The following is a 25,928-nucleotide window of genomic DNA, read 5'->3' on the forward strand; positions in this document are numbered from 1 at the left end:
GTTTGAAAGCATAATTGTTCATCAGAAATATGTCATCTATAAAGGCTAGTAAGCAACCGACTTTCGCAATAAAATTTGTATTAATTTATGTTTGCCTTTATGAAATAAATAAAAAAAAAATAAAAAAAATTAATAATTAAGTTATCGGTTACGTGTTTGTTAAGTCTTGCAATTGCATTCCTGATGTGTAGCGTTAGACGATCCTATGTAAGCCGCAATCACAATTTCGCACAACTAAAGAATATAAACAACTCACATTTTGGCTATAATAAAAAAATTTTATTTCCTTTTTAAATATATATATATTTTTTTGTTTTGCTTTAATATATAGTGTTACTTATTTTCTACCATTATTCATTTACTTATCAATGAACTTTCGCAGAATTGTGGATTCTTTGCTTAAATAAATAACTTTAATTTTTGTTTTTGTTCTGTTTTTGTTTGAAAATTATAATCTTATATTACTTAGTGTTTGAAGCCTTTTTCTTCTGTCCTTTACTTTGATTAACGTGTATAATGAATCTTAGGGTATTTATATGTTTAAAACCTAGGTCCATAAATGTGCTTGAACTCTTTGACAATAACTTATTATTATTAATATTTAGACATACACTTATATGCGCATAATTTCCGTAGAATATATTTTGTGATCTTAACATTTATTCACTACACAAATCGAGTTAGGTTTCCGAACAGTAGAATGTGTTCTTAGAGTTAATCAATATTGTACATTTATAAGCATTGGTATTATAGGTTGATGGAGACTGAAAATTAAAATAAGGGTTCTTTGAATTAAAAACGAGTTGTATGTGATAAATGAAAGCACATGAAAGGTCGGTGTTATGCAACCAAAACAATGACACGCTCATATGGAAAACATTGATTTATATTATGCGCTTTATAATCTTAAATAGTACCTACGCTTTTGCTCCGTTGTGTAGCTTCTCTAGTTAGTATTTAAAATGTACAGCGTTTTTGTATTAACATTATGCAAATAAAAAACAAGAACAAAAAATATAAGGTGGATCTGATATACATATTTCTAAACTAACACTATCAATTTATGTGTAAGCTCTAAAACGAGTAAAGGTTTACTACCATATTTATCAATATTAATATACATCTGAGTACTTTTAGTCAGATATTTCGGTGTTTTCAGGGACGCACAATTGAAGACGTTTCGATCGATAACAAAAGTGCAAATGTGCCATTTGCTTGCTGAGTGTTGAAAAAATGTGTAACTCAATCAGTAAAATCGGCCAAAATCGCGTAAGAATTCAGTAATCTTGCTTTAAACCAATCTACCCTTAACAACTGCCCATTGACTCAGTTAGAAAAATTTGACGAATCAATTGGCTGATTTTATGCATTCATGCGCACCTTTCACGCAGCACATTCACATGTGCAATATGCAAATATACTGCAGCACGTGCAAATTATTATTCCCAGCGACACACAGCCCCGATTATCGATAATCGGTCCTACGCTACGGACACGACCCGAACTTATAATCGGGAAAGCACTACCACTTCAATAGCATTCCTCAAACAATTATGTGCTATTTTACGCTGCTTCACCAACAACTCCATTTGTGCCGTCTCTTCTATGCTGCGGTCGTATGACGTAGTAGCTCGTTAATTTTTATGCTAGCTTGTTCCAGTAAACAATCTTAACATACATTTTTCTATAAATTTAAATAAGGAATAACGGTATAAATAAAAAAAAGTAAATTCCTTAGAACGCTATTAAGAAAACATGTTCAATTTTATCTTACGTCAATTTAAGCTGCTTGACATACGACCACACATTTAATTGGGCTTTGCAGAAGTCTAGAAATGAAGTTGTTTGCTGTTACGGAGTTTGTTGGGCGGAATGTTAAAAATGAACACTTAATCAACTGAAGTTTCCATTTATAGTTTGCATGAATTGTTGCTCTATAGTTAATTATAGTGATCAGCTCTACGAATCGGATAAGTACTAGATCGAATGCTAGCAGTGATAGCTCTGCATGAAGCTCATGAGATCAAAACGGCACATAAATAAAAAGGTGGATGTGTGGCATCAGATGTTCCAGTTTATCTTTTATTAGAACTAGATATTATTTGTTATCGATTGGTAAAAATTTTGTAATTTTAATCATTTGCCACTTTGGGTTGTATTCCAACGAATGCGGATCCCCGCTTGAATTCATTGCTTTAATTCCTAAAAAAACTGACCATATCCGTTAGCTTAATCTAAAATTTATGTCGATAATTGTGAAATAATTTAATTACAAATGGTATTGTTCGCGTGCATTGCTTTAGAAAACTACTTTTTATGAATACATATGTATGTATATGTATGCACATACATATATTTGATTTTCTGATATTAAACACTAATTGTCAATTTCTTGGTTAAAGTGATTTATCGCACATTTACACTATTTTTCAATAATAAGTCTGTATTGTTTTATATATAACTCTTCTAAATATAATAGATTTTACGATATTATTAATTAGTTAAGTGCAGCATTCTACAATTTAAATTGGTAATCTAATTTGTTCATTCAAAAAACTGTTTAAATTAGTTAACTAATTTACTTCCTGTTCCTATTTTCAACCAGTATCTCTACTTGTCTGTTATCTAGTGCACCTCTTATACTGCAATAAACATTCCTTTAAGCTAAAGGAAGTTGGTAAGTAATTGCATACTCTACAATACATATTAAACGCACGTCGAAGTTTTTAATTCGGGCTTCCATTAAATGCTTAAAGTACAAGTGTAATTCACTTTACTCTTCTGACTTTCTCTATCTGTGTGTGTGTACAATTGTAAGCCTTCTGCGTTTCTCGCAGAATTTAATGTTTAGGTAATTTTGATTGAACTTGATCTTATCTCATTAAATATAAATGGAATAAGATAAATTCTATGAATTCACTTGCGATAGGGTACAATTTCTTGTGGTCCCTTTTCCCTCCAAGATAAATTCATTATGTTTTCATGTTATAGAGATTCTTCTCATTCTGCGATTCTCATTTGGTTGGTCCAGGAGGGAATGGGTTTATCACAGCTACGGCAGCAGCTTGCTGACTTGCCAGCACTGCAGCTAAATATAAATTACATTGCATTAAATATAATAATTCGTAAATTTTATTTATTCAAAACTTACCACCATAAGGTGCAGTGTACATGGGGTATCCTAGGCCGACGTGAGTGTGGTGGTGGGTGTGAACATGCCGTTGCGGTGGCGGGCTGCGTGAATCTGCAGTGGCACTGTTGCCTCCTGGAGGAGCGCCACCGATACTACCACCACTGTTCGGCCCACTTGGGCCACCCTGTTGTTTATGTGAATCGATATTAATCGGTGCTCCTGCTAGATTACTGCCCGGTCCTCCCGGCCCACTTAACACCTTTTGGTTGAGCACATCAGACTTATTTGGAGGACCACTCATTCCAGTAGGAGGGGGCTGAAGATTCAATGGGATGCCACTTCCACCAGAAGACTGATTTGTTGCAGTTAAGTGGCTGCCGCTATTGGGAGCATTTGGTCCCACATTCGTACCACTGCCAGGGCCACTTACGCCACCGGTATTGACGGCCTGCTGCTGTATGCCCACATTTGGACTAGACACGCTGACTTTCACGGCTCCACCTGGGCCACTGTTGTTACCACTTGTTGGCGATTTTAATGCACGTTCACTTAATTCGTGTATTTTGTGCGTGGTGTAATACTGGCTAGCAGCATGATGAAGTGCGTCTAATGCTTTTGTTCCGGTGTTCCGTGACAGATCCTCTGGTGCGTGATATCTGGGTATGGGTAAATGATAGGGCGCAGCATTGTATGGCCCAGCTGCCGACATTAACACATTACGGTACATGGGATGATTTGGGTCGAAACTAAAGGGTGCTGGAGCAATATATGAAGGGTGGAGGAAGTATTGCGATGTAGGTGGGGGTGGTGGTCCTTGAGTTTCCATTGTGGGCTTCTGCCCCTCCTGCTTAATTTTTACTTCTTCTTCTTGTTTCTGTTTAGACACCTCTTTTGTCAAATTTGTTGCTTTACTACTGCCTACTGTGTTGGCATTCACATTAGTAGAGCAGGTTTGGGATTTTGATTTTTGGGATTGTTGATGCTGTTGCTGTTGCGGGATTGACATCTGTGGCTGGTGCTGTGACGAAGAGCCACTATCTTCTTTATGTTGATTCATCACTTGAGCTTGAAGAGATCCGGGCGGCCCACTATTGGAAGGATTCTGTGCCTGTACTGCTCGTAAAGCTGCGACAGCACTTTGCCGTCGCTGCTCGTCTGAAAGAATGTAGTATCTAAAGGGGGAGCATTGTTAATTGGAATATTTTTATTTATATTTGGAAACTGTTCACCTTCTTAGCTCTTCCTCGCGAGATAGGTGCTGGGCTGCTAGTGTCATTGGATGCCGTTGATATATATTTGGATATGATCCCAATCCCTGCAAGTCTTTCGGATGTAATGCATGTGGTTGTTGGGGCTGTTGTTGCTGTTGCGGTGGTTGCTGTTGTTGAGGTTGGGCACCTGGATTGTGCTCTTGCTTTATCTCTTGCTTTGCCATTGGTTCGCTTTTTATGAGTTTAGTCGAAACCAACTAAAAAAATAGCAATATTTTAATACAAAATAGTTTTTGAAGATCTCTTACAATGAGCTATAGATATGTAGAGGGGTGCTCTATACTAGCAACTTCGACAAATAGTGTCACTATATCAGTTGTTTTAATAATCTAATAGAAGCGTGTGTTGGAGGAGACCAAAGGAAAGGTTTTTTCTTGGCCGCCCACCTCTTTAATTGGCACTCATCCGTTTAACTAATTCACAGCGAGTTGATTAATTATTAAGAGAAAATGAAGTGAGTTCAGGCCATTCAATAATTTTATAGTAATCACAATTGTAAAACGAAACTTAGAAAGCTGCCTAAGCGAATTCTCTTTAGTTTGAAAGTATCATGGCTTTTAATAAACAGAAACGAAGTATTTACGGCACTTGGTAAACAAAAGTTTATACAACGATGAGTTAATTTAAAATTTTGCAGAACTTTTGCCGAAACTATTCAATTGACAAATCAATTCCATGGTGAAGATGGCTTTCTGTGGTATTCGCAGTTTAAAAACCGACACAAATTATACTACAACAACCAACATTTGTTGAAAGAAAAATGAGAAAAAGATATGCCCTCCAATTTTACTCCAACAGACAAAAGCGAGACGACAGCTCCTAAGATAACCGGCTTTATGTGTCGGCTCGGCGTATATCGTTTAGATCTATCAATCATTGTGCAGTATTATCTTATTGATAAAGGCATCGGCCGCAAGGACACCACCCTAAAATGCCAAAATGGTCATTAGCATTGAAACCTACCAAAAGATCGTAGGAAATAAATTTCCTAGGCCTATCGTTTAATGACTCGATGACGATACATAAAATGTTTATTTAGGACGAAATTATTGTTGCTGCCCTTAAATATGGAAGATTTTACAGTTGTATTCTATTCCCGCATGCCTAGGCGTGCCATTTCCTGCTGAGAGGCGGCCACTATTAGGAAAAACATTTCCATGGCAGCCGGTTCTACGTTACCGGAATGACTCGGGTTTTTCCCGTCCAAGGGCTACCACCCCAGTAAACTAGCCGTGTCTAGTGAACAGTATAAGGAAAAATTTTGTCTCAATAGCGACATGACAGCAAGACGTGATGATCCGAAGCTTTTCACTCTAATCCCCAATGCATATACAGTTTTGTGCATTATCACAAATTACCGAACCAACTTTACAGTTAGGCGTTTCCTCGACTTGTTTGCACTTCGACCTAATGGTCTTTTGTACTCTCTACTCATCACAGTACCTCAACCAAGCCCGTTCTCAGATTATCCTTGGGAAGGGTTATGAGTTGTTTAAACCTCTTTAAACCCTCTCAGTAAGGATTTCCCCTGGCGTAGGCCCATAGTTTGGTGCCAGCAAATCCCCCTAAGCCCTAGCTCTTTACTCCTGAGCTTCTCCTTGATGGTGTGTTGTCCCATGCCAAGGAACGGCCCGAGTCCTATTAAAGGCGAGACCGCAGCTTCTCTCGCCAATGCGCCAGCTACTTGTGTCCTGGGACCCAAATTAGACGGATGCAGTTAGGCTAAGTTTCTAGATACACTCAAGTACCAGTGAGGATCTGAACTCACAGGACGATAGGGCCATGAGTGCCGGAATACTGTCACTTAGAATGGCAATTCGTTCATTCCGGATATTCCTGTCTAAGTTTATCTCTGCACATAGACAGATGGCACACATCTCCGCTTAGAAGATGCTTGCAAAACTACCCATCGGCACAGATCGTTTGGTTCTGGGGCCGTAAATTCCAGCGCCTATGCCTTCTGGGGTCTTCGGCTTAAGCCTTCTTATTTCAAAACCAACTCAAACAAAAACAAAAAAGAAGTATGGCTTACTTGTTGCTGCTGAGGTATTTGCTTGGAGCATTCATGGGGACTAGGGCTTTCCTTAACCCGCTCATCTTTTATGGCGCCAGAATTTGGATGCGGAGGAGCAGTATTTTGTGGTTGTGAACTAGACAAGTTTCCGTGATTTCCTAGTTTTATCGTATCATCAGAAGCCACAATAGATACTGGTCCATAGTTGGGTTCCACGTTGTAAGGATATCCGGGAGCCATATAACTAAACAGAAAAGTTGAAAATATTGTATATTATATAATAAAGTTCTTATTCTATTATCAAGTTCTTACTTAAATGGGTAAAAATGCGACAGCGGTTTGGAGGGTGTAGGTGTCGGTAAACCCCCGGGTCCAACCCCAGATGTTCCAAGAGATTGCATAGCTCCCATGCCTGGTGGCAAACCATTATTAGGAGGCCCTACGTTGCTTAAATTTGCTGCCGGCTGTGGGAGTTGCCCCGAAGAGGTGTCTTTTTGGTTGCCTGCACCATCTTGGGATTGCATTTGCTGCTGATGTGCAACACCTTGCTGTTGCTGCGATGACTTCGTAATCAAATCCAAAGGTGGATCTTTACTTTTGTTGTTATAGTCTGTTAGAAGGGGAGACTGTTGCTGCTGTTGTTGTGGCTGTTGCTGTTGCATTAGATGCGACGATTGTATTGAAGCTTGTTGTTGAGATTGCGATGCAGGAAGCGTTAAAGATGGCTGAACAAGAGTGGAGGGCAGTAAGCCTTTGTTAGGAGTCTGTGATGGTTGTTGATCGGAAGATGGTGGGGGTACCAAATATTGCTGCTGTTGGTAAAACTGGTACATTCCATAACCACCCAATGGTGGAATAGTTTGCGAACCACTTCCGATACCCACAGCACCTAGATCAGATTGTTTTTTGTTTGGTAAATCTATAAGTTTGGGTTGTGACTTATCTGCAAGTATAAAACGTGTAAAAGCAAGGAACCACAACTATGAATTTATAAAACAGTTAACTACCTAAGATATCCTGCTCTCCCACTGGGGTGGAGTCATCTGAAATGTCACTGTAAGCAGGGCTCTGAACGTTATCCCTGGTTACAACCCCATCATATTCCACAGGCCCTGGTGACTTTCGACACTTTTTCTGTTTTACTGCAGCAAAGACAGGCGAGTTTTTTGTTGACAATGAAATACCTTCAATTTAAGATTTTTTTTGTCTCATTCAAATACACACATTCGCATGTTTACTTATATAATTAAAAACCCTACCTTGTAAATTTTGACCGGCTGACGTCGATGAACTGGTATAAGTACTTATTGGCGTTTGATGTGGTGGCTGCAAACTTTCCGAGTTTGTAGTTAGCTGTGCTGCTGCTCGTTGAGGGCTTTGTCCTGCTAAAGTGCCCGCCTGCGGAGATGTGCCTTGTGATACCTGCTGTTGAAGAGCTAATATTGACGGCGGAGCTCCGGAATTGGATACATCGCTTTGCGGTCCAAACCTCAGTACCCCAGATTTTGCTGAAGGAGTAATATGAATGCATGCATGGTATTAGTATTGTATTGATTTGGTTAAAAAATGTTGTATACTCACATCCACCTTGCTGCGGAAGAGATGTTGTCTGTGACTGTTCGGGAAGTAGTGCGGGCAGATTACTTGCATTTGACATTCCCAGAGATTGCTGTTGCTGCTGTTGTGACAGTAGCTGGCCCGAAATGCCTGCGGTAATACTACCACCCGCGACTGGGTGTTGTTGCTGTGATTGCGGTAAAAGTGCTTGTGCGGATGACACTGTTAGTATGCCGCCAATGGGCGCACTTGTGGAACTAGGAGATGCATTCGTCACTGAAGCAGACGCATTCATGGCCGAAGACGAAATAGTTGAAGCAGCCGATGGTGCTGAACCGCCGCCAACCACAGTTTCGGAATCCGCAGTTTCTGGAATTGCGGTTTGTGATGATGGTGGCAAAACCGCGGCTGGTAGAGATGACGATTCCGAAGAGGATGCTGGTATAGTAGATGTACTTATGGGAGGAGTTACTGGTGACGTTATCGCCATTACTCCAGAAGTCAATACCGCACCTTCTGCAACGGTTGGGGTTACTGCTCTTGTGCTTTGTGCAGGCGGCACTGGTGAGGAGGTCGGTGTGGGTGGCTCCTCCGGCAATTGCAAAGAATCTTCGTCCATAGAACAAGCACTACCGTGAGCGTGAGATTGATGATATCGAAGTCCATTAGCATGTTTATACTTTTTGCTGCAATCCTGTTCGGGACACTCAAGTAATACCGGCGAAATTGCACACGGCGAGGCAGTCTTACATTTCTTCGTGCTTATTTGTACATTAAGACCAGTCACAGGATTGACGAGGCTCTGAGGCTGTGTAGCTAGACCACCGCCACTTGCAGAGATCGGAATACCACTCGCGTTCGCTACGTTCGTAGTGCACTCTGAGTCCCCATTAATAGGAGATGGTGACTCATCCTTCGATTTTCGTTTCTCAGAACGTGGAGGTAAAAATGCTGTTGGTGATGTACTAGGCGTGGCTCCACCCCCGTTGCCTGATGAAGAGCTACTTGTTATTGTTGTGGTACTTGCAGTACTTGTAGCACTAATAGCAGTACGCGAAGCACCTCGACCACCTTTCGTTGTACCATTTCTCAATTTTGAATGCACCTGCGCATGGGAAAAATATATCTACAAACCATATTAAAATCTAATTAGAGGCGCGAATGTGAGTCTGCCGCAAATACTTACAGAACTACGTGTTTCAGTAAAATTACTCAAGTCTGGTGTAAGTGCGGCACTTCTTCCACGTTTTCCGCGTCCTTTCGGTGTTCGAGAATCTAATTCTTCGGTTGGCGAATCACAGAACCTGAAAATTTTTAAACATATGAAGAGTATTGCCACGATTTCTATTCTTTAGATATATACAATCGCACATCATACAGATACAGTTTACCAATGTACATTTATAGTATTTCGAAAGGGATTCTAAAAATTGTAAACTCAATATTTTGCTGTTTATGAAGATGCCCAACTTAATATTTAAATCATCTACTTATCGCCAATTTAAATTAATACTTTATATCAACTTCACAGGTTACCCTAAATCACTAGCGGTGGTGCGGCAAGCATATAACTATGGTCACAATCAATAACCGCTTAAGTCCAAAATCATTTCGAGAAAAAGCATTTTATGTATCTACCGGTATAAATTTATAAGAAATGTTGAATATTGTTAAGAGAGGTAAGAATTTCGTGTAAATATTGCTTTGCTATAAGATTGAACTTATGCGGTTATTGGATTCGACTACAGATAAGCTAGCGTTGATACGAAAGCCTTGATCTGAAAGTTGGGTCCATCGCACCACTTTCATTCGATTTTGTACATATTTCATCTGCCAAAGTTTCGATTTCTCTCGCAACTAATTAAAACAACAAACTAATCTAATCTTCGTGGTATTGGCTGATATCTAGAGTTTTTTCCATACATTTTTACATTTGCATAGTTTCAACGTTTGTTAAATTACGGACATTATCCATATTTTTAATACTGCTAATACGTATACACTGTAGTATTTTTTGACTCGATCAAGCAGAAAAACATGGCAGGGCGCCACATCAGGTGAATTTGATGGCAGTTGGGTGCGTTTGCTTCGCTCTTAGTCAAAAATTGACGGTTAATGTGCAACGATGCGTTGTTGTTGTTTTCCCACAAATCATTTCCTTTTTGGCGAATTGCTTCAAATAAAGATCTCATAACGCTCCAGTAGTAGCCCTTTTTAATGTTCATTCTGTCAAAAAACCGCAATCATCTCGCCTGAGGTCTGAATTGCGTGTCATACTCATAAGACCACGTCTCGTCTCCAGTAATAATGCGTTTTATTAATGTCGGGTCAGTTTCAGCGTTGGAAATCATGTCTTTGGCGATATTATGGGGGTTCTTTTTTTCATGAAACTCAGAACTTTTGGGACCAACTTTGCCACAACACGGCGCTAATAAAAATCATTAACTACAATGACCTGAACGGACCCGTGAGTAATTTTCAAGTCCTTTGCTATCTCTCTAATGGTTAATTTGCGGCTATTTATCAACTTTTCTTTCACTTTATTAATGTTTTCAACGATTTCGATGTCGACGGCCTGCCACTATTTTCATCATCCGACGGTCATTTAAACTTATTTATTGTGCGTTAGTTAAATATTTATTTTATTTTAAGAAGTTTGATTGAAAATTAAAAAATTAAACCAAAAAACCTTTTTCTTTTTCGACTGGAAATATTATATTAATATAAATGAGGATTTCAATGCGTAAATTTAAGAGAAGGCAGAAAGCAACCCAGTCTAATGGTATTACGTAAATATTTTTCAACGAGCATTCATGTAACAAAGCGTGTAAACGTTTAAACGTAGACTTTCGAAAACTTAAAAAGAAGGAATATGCAGTTATAAACTATTTAGAGAAATATAACGATTTCAGAGGTAAAACTCGTTTAAGGGGTTTAAGGTAAATGGATTATTTAGCAATAAGATTTGAAAAAGAAATTTACTTTTATATACTATATACGAGGTGTGTTCAAAAAAATAAGGCGAATTTAAAAATTTCGCGGCCTACGTACATTCGACTTTCAATTATAACTTTTTTTATGTTGGTGCACTCGGCCGTCGTAGCCGAATGGGTTGGAATTCAGAGAGAGCGTAGCTTCGATTCTAGGTGAAAGACCAAAATGAAGAATAAAAATATCTGCCGCACGGAGTGGGCTTGAAACTGTAGGTCTCTTCGTTTGTGGAACAACATCAAGACGCAAGCCACAAATAGGAGGAGTGTAAGCGCCATATTTATATATATATATTAAAGATAAACTTTGATTTTCCATTAGTCGTCTGCCTACCTAATCAATGAAACTTGAGAATGCTTCGATATATACACATAAGTTGAAAAGCAAGTGAGAACGGACACCTCCTGGGACACCCCTTGCTATATTCCCCTCTGTTTTGATATTTGCTATGGTGGTACTATGTCATTGTTTAAATAAAACTTAGTTTTATGATTCTATGATCTATTCGAAAAAAGTGCACGATACTTTTAATATTTTTACGTATTTTTATAAATTATCAATTCTTTCAACTTACCTAGGTGGAGCCCAGTCATGCCGTGTGCAGTCAAGCAAAGTTCCAACATATGTTTTACCGCGCCATGTAACATTTACAACTAGAACACCGCCTTCGGTCTCGTGCCAAACGATGCCTTCAAGTGTTACGGAAGTTCCCGGCTCACAAGGACCCAAGCAATCTGGTTCTGTTATAGTTCCAACTGAGGTGCCAATACATATGTCAACCATTTCTTTGGGTGAAGAACTCGATGCATTGGAAGAGTCTCCATGTTTTGCCCGTTTGGCGGGTGGAGATTTTATGCCATCTTCAACAACTATATTATTGCTGGATGTGCTAGTACTACTAGCTGACGCTGTTGTTGTACTAGAGGAAGAGTTCGCGGGAACAGAGATAGTGTGGTGCACGGTCGCTGAGATCATACCGGGTGCCATAAGTTTTGCTTGCGCAACAGGAACAATTGAAGTATTTGATTTACTCTCGCTGCTTCCGCTAAGACTGTTCGCAGACGTAATCGATACACTATTACTAAAAGTAGTCGAAGCTGCTGCAGCAGCCAATTGCGCCGCAATATGTGAAGAGATTTTGATGTTGCCACAATTAGTTGAATCTTTACCAGGAGTACCGGGCGCGTTTGGTGCATTGGTGCTCCCAATGGATTGTGGTGTAGTTGTCGATGCTGCTGAAGTCGCCGAGAGTAAAGATGTAGCTGTAACAGCAGCTGTTGTTACTACACCACCAGCAGGTGAACCAACCGATGGAGTAAATACACCAGGTGGGACAGATCCGGATGTTGCACTGCTATTTCCAGCCGTGTTGCTCAAGCGTTGTGTTAAAACTGCAATGGATGAATTATTTGCACTTTCAGATCGACGAGTGCAGGTGTGATTAGCGCAAGAACTAGTCGTGCTTCCGTTTGTGGAATCAATGTTACAATGGCATGTGATACCCTTGTCGCTAACACCAGCTAAGCCTTCTTTTTCAGAGGCCACTGAAGCATTTTTCTCCGCTATTAGACGATTGGAATGTGTTGTTTTTTCTTTAGCTTTTTCTCGTCTATGACCTGAACTACCACGCTTGTTGCTTTGAGGAGTTACTTGTCCGCTACCCCCGGAGCCGGTGGATCCACTTCCAGAGGCCGGGCTATTACTGTTTATGCTGTTGTGACTATTGCCTTGGCTATTGCTATTACTAGTGGAAATATTACTAAGATGTTTTTTATTGCTACCGCTGATATTGGCTACATTTGAACTTGAGCCGCTGCCACTTCCAGAATTTTGATTAGAGCCTCCTGAGCCGCTAGCACCACTAGATGAGGACGAATGCGAATTAGTATTGAGTCCGTTATTCTCATCCAAATTACTCGGATTATTAACACCTATAGAACCATTCTGCTGTTGCTGTTGTTCTGTGGCTTTGACAATTTCATGCTTTGCTTCAGAGGTCTTGGTTCCAGGCTTAGTGCGTTTTATTTTCATTTTAAGTCCCTTGTCAAGTGTCGCTTGATGATCAATTGACATTTTCGCATTCGATTTACCACTACCAGAACCTCCAATACTTTGGGATCCACCCTGGCCTCCTCCTACTCCACCACCCGCACTACTGATATTGCTGCTAGTACCACTGGATTGCGATGACATGCCGCTTGCAGAGCAATTTGATAAATTCGATAGTGAATCGTTTTCTAATGCAGTAGAAAGATTCGAGGGACTCACTGATGAACTTGTGGGTAAGGAAGAATTTGTAAATGACGAGACAAGATTACCCCCCTTTGAAAACCCGGCAAAGGTTGATACCGTTAATGTATTACCCTTTTGGCAGCTATCACTATTACAGGTGAGTGGTGCTTGAGCAGATACACAAGACGATGGTAAAAGCGGCGATGAGGATTTATTAGGGATAGGAACAACTTTGTTAATGTATCCACCATCCGTTGAGTGCTCTTTAAAAGTCGACTGCTGTGTTTGATAACTTTTATGTCCGCTTGTTTCTTGATACTTGCTTCCGATATTTGGTAACAACGATGAATTATTTATCGTCTTGCCTGCAATTCCAACCGCACATTTGCTTGATGATTTACTGGAGTTTGGGGGAATTGGAGCAGCTCGTGAACTTTTAACTGAAGATGGAATTTTTTCATTCGAGCTCCCTGAAAAATGCGAAAGTGATCCAGGCACCGACCTTGGCAATGGCAAGCTGGTAAACTTTCCGCCTGTTGTGGACAATGACGTTCGCTTCCCCAAAAGATTATCTGAGTAGGCAGTATTAGCAATTGCTTTATTCGATGTTGTGGATTTTGTTACTGATTTTAAAATTATTGTATTTGCTTCAATATCACTGTTGCCACCACCAGAATTACTTGCTTTGGACAAATTTTGAGCGGCTGTGTATGACTTTTCGATGTCTGCGTCCAAATCATCCAACAACTCTGGAATACCACCAATGTCCCATTCGTCTTCGTACTCGAAATTAGTATCTTTAGATTCGCTTGAAATAGATGATGGGGCATAAGTTGACAATGTTGTAGATGGGCTCTCTTTAACTGCTGTATTTACATTAATCGTTTTTCCTGTTGGTTTTTGGAAACAACCCTTTAAGCTTAAGTTAACTCCTCCACTGGATAGTGATGAATTTGATTTTGATGGAACAAGATTCCCTAATGAATGTAGATCATACAATTTTTATTACTTTATTACATAAAATTGAAAAAAAAAAACTGATCTTAGAATTTTTTTAATTGGATGTTTTAATTATTCTCGTTGAACATGAACTAATATTTAAAACAGAATAATATAAAGTTGAGCTTACTTGAACTTGCTACTTTTCTGTTAACGCTGTGTTTCGTATTATTTTGATACTGATGATGCTTATGAGAAGACGTATTTAGTTTCTTATTTAAGTTCGAAGCGGCTGAATTCGAAGTGCTGCCACTGCTTCCTGCCAAGTTGTTATGCTTTGCGCTTTCCGTAACTATGCTGTTATTAGTGGCCACCTTATAAAAATAATATAATATTCATACAAAAAATTTAAGATTTATATAATTATAACTAAAAGCAAATATCAGTAAAAATAATATAAAGCAATATTTTTCAAAGCTAAATAAACAGTACATTTCTTCGCTTTTATGAATATTTTGCTTATTTTCTAAATAAAGTCTATCTTTCACCGCACCCCACAAAAAGTCTAACCAGAATGCCTTTGGATTCGCTCTCGCTGTTGTTGTAGCAGCCCACTACACCCTAATTGTTATGCGGCTCTCACGAGGCAAATTTCGGATGGTGATGAGAGATCCTGATGAGGCAAATTAGCGTCCGTCTATATACTGTCCGGTCCAGTTATGTTTCGTCCTGGATCTCGTCGGTGTAACCGAAGAGATGCTTCCTGACTCGTCTGGCAGGTGGCTCAGGCTCTATGTATGCAGGGGCAACACCCTGGCAGGAGCACCGGGAGCATGGAAGCCTCGTCAAATGTTGCAATTGAACATCAGCAGACGTCCCGTATTTTAACAGGTCTGGAGTTTCGTCCAATGGGGTTGCTAACGATTGGTATGATACACCATCGACTTTCACCTTTTGCTATAGTTCCCAGGATCAATAGTGGGACCACTCTCCCTGCTTTCCATTTGTCCGGATTTGAGAGTGGCCATGGATAGGTTGAAACCTTCCTTTGTGAGATATCCTGCTCCCAAAGGACCCAGGTTTTTCAGCAAAGAGTTCCCAGCGTGCAGTTTTATTTAGGCTGGAGGATAAAGATGGAATGGTGAATGAACAGTTGAAGTAGTATGCTCCTACAGCAGTAAGCAGAAGTGTCATGTTGTAAAATGGCAACTATTAGTGTTGAACTTCCACCAAAAGTTCTGTTTTGAAATAAATCTTATATTCAGTTGCCTTAGTGCCCAAAACGAAAATTGAAAAGAAAGCAAAGGGCTCCATTTTACATTGTATTACTGCTACAACATTTTATATTTCTCCATATACCTGATGCTCCCCCACATCTGGACAATAAAGAAAAGTACAAAGGTTTTACTTTTTAAATGTCTAAGTGATCCCCCTTCGATTGAATACACTTATGGTAAGTTCTCTTTTTTCCGTTACATATCAGTTCACGCAACAATTCAAGCTGAATAGGTTTTGTGGACTCCGTAGCGGGTTTGCTATTTTTAATTTATTTAATAGCTGCAAGCTCCATGTATGAAAATCAAGTGACATATAACGGTTGACCCAGGAGACTTGCTGTTTCAGAGTTCCAGAGGCGAGTTAGACGGGAAGGCATTCCCAAGGCAGAATACACAGGGAGTGTACCGTGGTCCCAAACTGCTCACGCCATCAAGAGAAAAATGCAGCTCTGTCTGATTTTCTGCTGACAATTTATTTTGGTTTAAAAGCGATAGGATTGGTTTATGGAAACGGAAGTAAGTTACGCTTTACATTAAAGAACTTCTTTTATGTAGTTCAGTTCGATAACACAACAATTTATAACTGTATATCTAGTTATAAACACGGTTTGGAATTCGGAGGTTATAGCCAGAAACGGTAAAATATAAAAACAAAATAAAGTATATTTATGGTAATTTTCTGAATGACACAAAAATATGTAAAGAAACATAGCTGATTTGCCATCTTCTACAGGTATGGGCAAGTGAAGACCTATTTTCAGTTCGTTTCCTTTTTTGCTGTTTCTTCTCTTTACGGGAGAATATTCACTTACGCTCTTAATTAGAATTGATCACTAATTTTTTAACGAACACATCAGAAAAAATTGATCAGAACAAAGGCAGGCCATCACTCAACGGATCCACAATTCAATTATATTATTAAAAGCTTTTTCGGAGCACCCGGAATATTATGAAGTAATCTGCTCTCGGCAGGGTCTGGCCAATATAAATACTTTTCTTTTTCTTTAAGAATGGCGTTCATAGTTTCGGCCATAGTCTAGAAATAAAAAACACAAAATTTTTTTAAATAATATAGTTATGTTTTTATTGCATTTATAAACCTAAATATAAAAATTCTCGTGTTGCTGTAGTAGCATAAACATTCCCCCTACCTAGATACGGGGAATGCTGCAGTCCTTGGCCGGATATAAATCCGGTTGTTTCGGTAACGTAGAACCGACTGTCGTGGAAACGTATACTCCTCATGGATATTGCTTAGTCAACGTGATTCATGAAAAATTTCATTGTCTTTAAATAAATTTAAAAGCTGACCAAGTGACTCACAATTCGAGATCTGTCTTCAAGATTTTGTAAAATGTTGACTGAAAATCTGCGTGACTTCAGAACGGAATTATGAATAAAAGGGCAACTATAGATGACAGGTTCAGAAATGGGTGAAATGACTGCTAATTCTACAATTTGAATTTCCGTTGCTTGTTTGGCTATCTGAAAATAAAACATTGTACTATACATAAGTGTGTAATGAACAAGCAAATTAATGAAACTTACCATCACGTTTTCTCAAAATCAGCACCATCAGCCAATCATTTAAAGTGAATGTTTGGCTCACGTCAAAAAATTTTCTATTCAACCTTGTTTTCGGCATTTTAGTTAATTTTTATTTTTTTTTGACGTCACAAGTTTTATATTTTGAATCAGCTGACCATGATTCAATATTGTTATTGAATTATTGCTTCATGAAGCTGACAAATTAAAGATTTGCACGATTAAACGAGTGTCCTTAGTGTATTCTGCGGCGTTAGAATAAAACTCAGAAGAAAATGAATGCGTTAGAATAGATTAGAATATATCGAGGTTTGTTGTTGTTGTTGTAACAGCATAATCATTCCCCATACATATATGGGGAATGCTGCTGAAGTGACAGTCCTTGGCCGGATATAAATCCGGGTCATTCCGGTAACGTAGAACCGACTGTCGTGGGAACGTATCGATATTTGTACTTCGACCTTATGATCTTTTGTGCCATCTATTCATCACAGTACCTTGTCCAGACCCAGTTTCCATATTAAACTCAAGATAGACCTAGGTTGGATTGAGCGTATGGGCCTTTTTTCTCGCCGCGCTATTCACTGTATTTCAAGGAGAAGGGCTATATTTCCCGGGACTAGTCGCAGAATCGACAAGAATCAGTAAACCGTATACCGTTCTTAGGTATACCTATGTGCCCTGGAACCCAAAATAGCCGAATGCGATTGTGCTAGAAGATTCAGATTCTGGATACACTCAAAAACAGTGAGGACTTAATCTCACGGGATGACATAGCCTTGAGTGCCGCCTGACTGTGGCTCAGAATGGCAATTCCTCCATTCCGAAATTTTCTGTCTAAGTTTATCTCTGCACATAGAAAAAGGCATACATTTCCGCTTGGAAGATGTTTGGAAAACTACCCTCAACACAGAACGCTGGGTCTGGGCCCTATATTCCAGAGACTATGCCTTCTGGTGACATGAACCACCTGTGTACCAGTGCAGGGTACATTCCCGGAGTTTCCTTTCAAATGCAAGTCTACGTAGGTAGTCCAGTTTTCCTTGTCCTCGAGTTCAATACTGAACCTTTTTTGATAGCTTTAGTGATATCACCTTGTTGTTGTTGTTGTAGCAGCATAAACATTCTCCCTACCTACATACGGGGAATGCTGCTGGAGTGACAGTCCTTGGCCGGATATAAATCCGGGTCGTTTCGGTAACGTAGAACCGACTGTCGTGGAAACGACAGCTACCTCTGGGTAGCTGGTTAAGTCGAAGCTACAGACTCAGTAATTCCATGACATCACTTTTCCTTTACTGAAGCCTTCCCTGGTAATATTCAACGGGGTACACTTGGCTGATTGCTGAATAACTATTTGAAGCGGTGTCAGCTAAAGCATCGCCTCCATCGCAGCTGTACGACTGAACTGAACCTTAGTTAGTGCTGCCCGCACTGTCGACAGAGTGACTCTCGATGACCAAAAGATATATACGGATTGTTGACGGTACTACTGCTACCACGATAGCTATTTTTACATTAACGGAATTAGGCAGATTCCTGAATTCAGAAGATTTAAAGTAACTCCAAATAATACCTCATCAGGACTGATACTTGATAGACATGATTTCAGAAATTCCGTACATGCCCCTGGGCATTAGATAATTCCCGCCTTCTTCACGATGATTCAGAGGAAATTTTCCATTCATTAGGTCAGTAAAAACCGAATCCTGATCAGAACTAATCATTGGAGTCAATAATTTTTTTTAATAATATAATTTTTATTACTTTAAATAATAGTAAAAAAAAAACATCAAGACTTGAGAGTAGCAGCATAAAATTATTTATGCAAATTTGAATTTTCTTTGGCAATTTCCATATTTTTATAAATACGTTTGTAATGCTCTACGGTATGTAATTATTTAACATTTATTTACTTGTATTCTTAGTACACGTTTACACACTTACATACATGTGGTTCAATGCACATCTATATGTGTTTACTTAATGATATTCAGGTCGATGAAAATTTATTTATATTTTTGGGGCATGAAAAATTGAAAGCGTTGCGCACCACAATACCCTTTCATAGTTTTGGAGTTCTGATCCAGCTACTAATTCTCGGCCTGAAAAAATTATTTCTAAAGTTAAGTATAGTAAAATTGTTAATATTTAATCATCGTCGGATTGTTGACTGGGGCTGGTAGAATATATACATATTAATATGTCTTACGAATATTTAGACATGGTATGTAGAAATCTTTTCATAAACGAGTACTCATAAATTCTATACATCAAGGCTCGCATCAGTATCAGGCGCACGCAACGCACAACCAATATGTATTGAAAAACCCAAGGGACGCTCAAACAACCGGCGCAACGATGCAAGGGGATGTCGATAACACTATTCACATAAATACGCATATAGAAAATTCAACAACAAAAACTCGCATTACAAACGAGCCGAACGTAAGTGGCCCAAGATGAACGCACGAAAACGAATGAATGCCAATGTTACGCCGACCGAAGCAGCGAAGTAACAAATATAATTGTTCTCGTAGTCATTATTGAGCTTTTTTATTTTAATTATATATCACTACTCAAATAATTTTACCAATTGAACTCACTATGGAATATTCAATATTTTCAACAATATTAAATAGGTTGTACGCTATTTGATATTTGCCAAAACATGCCCGTGACTCCAATTCTCAATTTAATGTATCGATACCTGAATAGTATCTAGTCATCACTGTTTCTGCTACGCACACACGCTTCTCTGCTTTCACTTCTTTCGATTTTTGGCACTGCGACGCTTCTATTCACTATATGTTCAATTTTCAACGTTTAGTTTTTTTCGTTTCAAGATCCGGCCTATGCCGGTTTTTTTCCTACGTCGCATTTAATAAAAACATTTGTATTAAACATTTTTATCCACAAATATCTTTTATACAATTTTTATTTCAACCAATTAACTAAGTCATTACTCGTCTCTTTTTCGACACAAACCGTGGCCTCCGCCAAAATACCAGAGATGTTGTTCGCTGAAACAGTCTTTGCTCGTTCTTCTCCAGTTTATTTTTACGTCAGAATGACATTAGAAGGCGAGAATAAGAAAACATTACACAGCGTTGCATTTACTATAATTTGTAATAATGGTACTTTCGGAACTGTATGTATGCAATTTTAAAGGCTAGCACGGAGCTCTCCAGCAAAATTTTGCTATTATTCACGTTGCAGAGAATACAGAAATTAGCAAAACTTTGTGTGCAAATGTATGCACGTGCATATGCATTGGTGCCTGGTTTACACACTTTTGCACATGCATTCCTTTGCATGCAAAGGTTCATTTTTTAATTTTGTACTGACGTCGAAATTCAACTAATGTCGAATTTCAATCAGAATGTAAACGAATCAGATCCCTTTGACATTCAAACCAGCAAAAGAAAAGAAAAATCAAATCGAAAATCAATCACTTTTTGGGAATTCGCCTTAATAAATATATCTCTGTTCAAAATTAGGTTATCTTGGTCTCTTTTCTAAAAAAACAAGTGCGTGTAGCGTAGTACACATAACAGAAGTGAAACTTTTAAAGCAGACAAAGAAAGAGGGAAAGACCCGAGAGAGAATGAGAGAGAGAGAGAGAGAGAGAGAAAGAATATATATCTAAATAAATTCACAACATTTGCAGAGAATACAAATAGACAAAATTTTCAAAAAACGGAGAAGGGTCGATCGGTGTAGGTAAACGCCGGACACAAACCATGGCAACAACGCGCACTACTCCGAGCTTTAATCACCCGCACAAATACCGCGATTCCAGGACCGCAGCAAAGGCACAAATTACCGCAAGGCAATACCAATAAATCCGTCGCCGGAATGGATAGCACTTTATAGTACGCACAACACTAGCCAGGAAACGGAAATAAGCGCCAAAAAGTAGGCACCAAAAAAAACAAAAGCCAAAAAAATTGGGACCAAAAACGCCCCAAACAGTAGGCACTAAGGAAATATAGTAAATATATATTGAAATAAAGTTTGCACCAACAAACAAGCGCCAAAAAGTAGGCAGTGTTATTTCTCACTACAAATTAGCGACCACAAGGAAAAACTCAGGAAAAATAGCCTAAAGTGTATCTAAGATATATATAAGGTATAGCTCTCTCTCTTCTTTTCCACTACGTTATATCTTTTTTCGCTCTCGCGGAACGAACATGCCCAACACGTTGCATGGCCTTGAAATTTTACTATCCATTCTCGCTCGTCCATCGACGCCTAAGAAGTTTCACTTCATAAATTTCTTTCTGCTGAGAGTATCCATGCTGGATGTTCACAATGATATACAAATGTTACTGCATACGAAAATTTTGAGTAAGTAAAGAATTCGTACCGTTTTGCTAGAAAAACAACTAAAAATGAAGCTCGGTAGATTTTTGCTAATTACAACCAAAAATGGAGGAGATATCGAAGGTCATAGGTGAATGCTACGCTTTTAAAGACCACAATGTATCCAAAACTACTCTGCCGTTTACAAAATCAAATATATGATTGATGATGATTAATTGCTATCGCGGCGATCATTGAGTGCCGCATAGCGCCAGCGCCAGAACAAATGATTTCCATTGATTTCGGTTTACAGCGTTTGCCTTAAGCTGTGCCCATTTTAGGTTTTTGCCTATTCGATCAAGGTCATCTGTCTGCCATGTCGACATGACACCCTTGGACGTCTTCTATTTCGCCCTCCTTGCGGATTGTAATCTAAAGCAGCTCTGCTGATCTCGTACGCGCCATTTTCTTCTCGAATCTCCATATTTGTTGGCCTTTGGTTACATCTATTGTGTAGATCCGTATTTGAGATCCAGTTTTTGGGTTACCAGATACGAAGAATTTGGCGAAGACAGCGGGTTCCCAAGCATTGAACTTTGTTTGTTACGTCGTCGGATACTAGCGAAGTTTCACAGCCATAGAGCAGGACAAATTTAACATTAGTGTTGAAAATACGAAGCTTAGTTTTTCTTGTCAGCTGTTTCGAATATCGTGTTTTTGAGGGTTAAAAAACATAGATAATAAGATGTGAAACTCTTTCATTTTCAAATATATTGTTCACAACAACAAATGTTTACAAAACAAACGAATTCTTACAACTGGCACTTCACATCTGCGGCATCTATATATCATATTAATACTGCGCAAAAACAAAATTGTTAGGTCAGTTTCATGAAATTCCACTGGTACCCCAATTCTCAGCTAGATAAAATACAATGGAAGGCGTAGATACAGGAAGAAGTCTTAACATCGCTACCTTAACATGAATTATACGTATCATTTCGTATTACAACACCTGACAACAGTTGTCAAAACTTTTGCATACAAACTGAGCTGAATGAACTAAAGACACAAAATTGCAGATGTTAATGCGAAAACGATTGAAGCTGCATATAGTGATTTTTAATCATGTTATTTTCGCAGTAACAGTTATTTTCCGCTGGAAATCTTCACAGAAAGTCAGTATCATATCTCAATGGCAATTTTACGTAGCCCAAAAAGTGTGTTTATGAAAAAAGTTAAAATTATCATTAAACAAAATCAAATCTGAAAAAGCGCGTTTTCATCTCAGTGACTGTGTTAATAAGCCGAAATGCCGCATTTGGGGATCGGAAAACCGGGGGGATAATTTTTCTTTAAAAAAGCTACTGGGAGCGCTACTTTGGTCTACGGTGAGAGCTACAGAGGCATAATAAACGACGTTTCGTGACCGGATATAGAAGACGCAGATTTGGACGATCTTTGGTTTTGACATAATGAAGCGCCTATGTTACGCGAACAATCCATTAACGATTTAGGCACTTGAGGCCAATATCGAGCAAGCCATTCGTGAGATAGAGCCAGAAATCGATGTTATTGTTGTAACAGCACAAATATTCCCGTTCCTGTACGGGGAATGTAATGCTGCTGGAGTGACAGTTCTTACCGGGTCGTTCCGGTAATGTAAAACCGACTGTCGTGGGACCGAGCTAGAAACCGTCACCAAGATCTGCGAAAACTGGGTTAACTGCGCCTTTGCGAAGACAGCTGAGACAGCCACATGAATTTAATGAAATTGTGTTCCATAAACAATGGAAGTGTTTTCTCTTTCGAGTAAACAATCAATATTTTGAAAAACAATTATTTATATGCTAATGTTTTTTAATTAAAATACAATAATATATAATACCATAAAATTTATTTCGAACTCTGGAAGCTTGAATATATTAGAGATACAATATGGTTGACAAAGTTACATTTATGGTTCATGGTGTTTCAAAAGACATAGAAAAAAATTATATTTTATTTATATAGCGTTTGATTGAAAAGTAATGAGCCTTCCCGCGCGGAGCGTCTGCCGAGCGATCAACCGAATCGGCTGATGAGGGAAAATGATCGTTGGACCTTCCCCTTCCACTAGAAACCGGTGCAGTCAACATCGCTCCGCGCGTGAAAGCTGTTCTAAAAGTGTGTTAGGATTTTGCAGTGGCGAAAATGCAGCTGATCATCTTTTTCGACTCTCGAGGCATCGCCCACAAGGAGTTTGTACCTCCAGGAAGCACTGTAAGCGCGGCATTTTACAAAGAAGTCCTCCTTCGGCTGAAAAACCGCGTCGCCCGGGTTCGGCCCGACCACGTCAACAATTGGACCCTTCATCACGACAATGCGTCGGCGCACACCGCCTTACTCTGCACCTCTGCATTGGCCAAGATGGGGGTTCCGGTTCTTCCCCACCCTCCCTACAGCCCAGACCTTTCCCCTCCGGACTTCTTGTTCCCGCACCTTAAAAGAAAGCTGAAGGGGAGGCGTTCGGCTGAAAAACCGCGTCGCCCGGGTTCGGCCCGACCACGTCAACAATTGGACCCTTCATCACGACAATGCGTCGGCGCACACCGCCTTACTCTGCACCTCTGCATTGGCCAAGATGGGGGTTCCGGTTCTTCCCCACCCTCCCTACAGCCCAGACCTTTCCCCTCCGGACTTCGTGTTCCCGCACCTTAAAAGAAAGCTGAAGGGGAGGCGTTTCGACTCCATCGAGGCGATCCACAAAACTGTGACAGCCGAATTGAACGCGATTCCGGCGGATGAGTTTAAAAAATGTTTCCTGCAGTGGAAGGACCGCTACCAGCGGTGTATTGACGCTCAAGGGTCTTATTTTGAAGAATATTAGTTGTATAAGCCTAAAGGTTTAATAAAACTGCTTAAAAAAATAAGACTCATTACTTTTCAATCAAACCCTGAATATCGCAATTAGTTACTTAAATTTAATATTCTATAAAATATTACTGAATATTTTTATTCCACACAGTAACACCCGAAGGATTTTTGAGTTAAAATTTTTCAATCTTTTCGGAAAGCGGCTGGATATTTATGTACAATCAAGCAATCACATTTTCGAAATGAATTACGTGTGATTTTAATCTCCATTCATTGAATTGGTTTGCAGCCTACAGAGCAAATCAAAATAGTGGTATTGTTTTTCAATGGAATCGAATGAAACAGAAAAATAGTGAAAATATACGTGAAAGCAAAATTTTGCAAATTTCATGGATAAATTTAAATGATATGTTTTTGTTGTTTTGCATCTCAGTAGCAATATTAAATAAACTAAACATCCGCATTTTAGGGTCGGTAAGATAATAAGACAAGCCCTATTTTGCGCAATAGATTCGGTAAAGAGTTATTAGTGCTCTGAGCGAAGTCCATAGACAGCTGCAGTTTCTCGACTGTCCCTTTCAAACTGTTCATGCAAATAATTCACAATCCAAACTGTTCAGAGCTAGAAATCACCTAAAAGGTCTTGGAAAATTGTATTGACAGAATGCGCTACTGCAGTCACAATAATGAAATCGTCTGGCAGAAATAAAGGGAACGCTGGTTATTTCCAATAAAGCCAAATACATATACAAAATGAATAGAGTTCTCTTAATTTTTAAAAAGATATACATATAGTGGTTGTAGTGGTTTTATGAAATAAATTTTTTAAATATCCGTACATTTACCTTATTCGGGTGGTGGCTAACGTTCACCTCACTGCGTCTCATTGATTCCATACAGTCCAAGAAGTGAGGATGGTTGCTTGCTGCGGGTTCGCACAATGCAACGCTCCCTCATCCACATAAAAACATTGACAATGCTTCGAGGTAAATATATTACTGTATAATTGTTGAGTCATAGATGATATGGGCCTTGGCCCACTGGCCAATTTATACATTTTTAATCTAAAATAAAAATGGAACAACTTTAGTAAAATTTTTTAAAATACATTGACAAAACAACTTAACAAGTCTTGCTCTGAGATTAATAAATTCTGACCTTTCGTAGAAATATTTTGCTATTTTTATTCAATTCTCATTGAAATGGATTCTTTCGTAACGGCTATGAGTGAATAAAAGTTTACATACATACATACATAATTGGCGCGTACACCCTTTTTGGGTGTTTGGGCGAGCTCCTCCTCCAATTTGTGGTGTGCGTCTTGACGTTGTTCCACATAGGGAGGGACCTACAGTTTCAAGCCGACTCCGAACGGCAGATATTTTTATGAGGAGCTTTTTCATGGCAGAAATACACTCGGAGGTTTGCCATTGCCTGCCGAGGGGCGACCGCTATTAGAAAAATGTTTTTCTTAATTTTGGTATTTCACCGAGATTCGAGCCGACGTTCTCTCGGTGAATTCCGAATGGTAGTCTCGCACCAACCCATTTGGCTACGGCGGCCGCCGTTTAAAGTTTATATAGCACTTGGGTGCTTGACTGGAAGTAGCACGGCCGCGACCCAAAGTACAGTGGCACAGTAAAGTCTACATACCCCATTGAAAAGCGAGGTTTGGAGATTTCTGTGAACATTGTAGCATTAGAATATATTCCAAACAAATCCAATCTAACAACAAACAATAAATTTTAACAAAAAAATTTTAATCCAAAAATATTTATTAACAAAAACAAACAAAATTCATTTTCCAA

At 39.1% G+C, this 25,928-nt stretch overlaps 1 protein-coding gene across 9 annotated transcripts in view; it reads right to left on the reverse strand.

Annotated features, from left to right (window-relative positions):
* Window positions 1-257: 257 nt before the first annotated feature.
* The window catches only part of LOC128868391 (mucin-2), a 36,724-nt gene continuing 11,053 nt past the window's right edge, over window positions 258-25,928 (reverse strand). For 8 of the 9 annotated variants that reach the window (XM_054110427.1, XM_054110426.1, XM_054110423.1 and 5 more), the window contains 12 exons: window positions 24,966-25,184; window positions 14,328-14,511; window positions 11,541-14,175; window positions 9,162-9,279; window positions 8,000-9,101; window positions 7,678-7,926; window positions 7,426-7,602; window positions 6,731-7,361; window positions 6,437-6,662; window positions 4,363-4,601; window positions 3,152-4,305; window positions 258-3,088 (listed from right to left, as the gene is read on the reverse strand). In XM_054110427.1, coding sequence (XP_053966402.1) covers window positions 3,015-3,088; window positions 3,152-4,305; window positions 4,363-4,601; window positions 6,437-6,662; window positions 6,731-7,361; window positions 7,426-7,602; window positions 7,678-7,926; window positions 8,000-9,101; window positions 9,162-9,279; window positions 11,541-14,175; window positions 14,328-14,511; window positions 24,966-25,016 — 6,840 coding nt within the window. In that variant the 5' untranslated portion in view covers window positions 25,017-25,184 and the 3' untranslated portion in view covers window positions 258-3,014. The remainder of the gene's footprint in view (window positions 3,089-3,151; window positions 4,306-4,362; window positions 4,602-6,436; window positions 6,663-6,730; window positions 7,362-7,425; window positions 7,603-7,677; window positions 7,927-7,999; window positions 9,102-9,161; window positions 9,280-11,540; window positions 14,176-14,327; window positions 14,512-24,965; window positions 25,185-25,928) is intronic. The other variant, XM_054110428.1, reaches the window with a different exon arrangement.

The sequence above is a fragment of the Anastrepha ludens genome, chromosome 6, assembly GCF_028408465.1.
Source record: "Anastrepha ludens isolate Willacy chromosome 6, idAnaLude1.1, whole genome shotgun sequence".
Classification (NCBI taxonomy): Eukaryota; Metazoa; Arthropoda; class Insecta; order Diptera; family Tephritidae; genus Anastrepha; species Anastrepha ludens.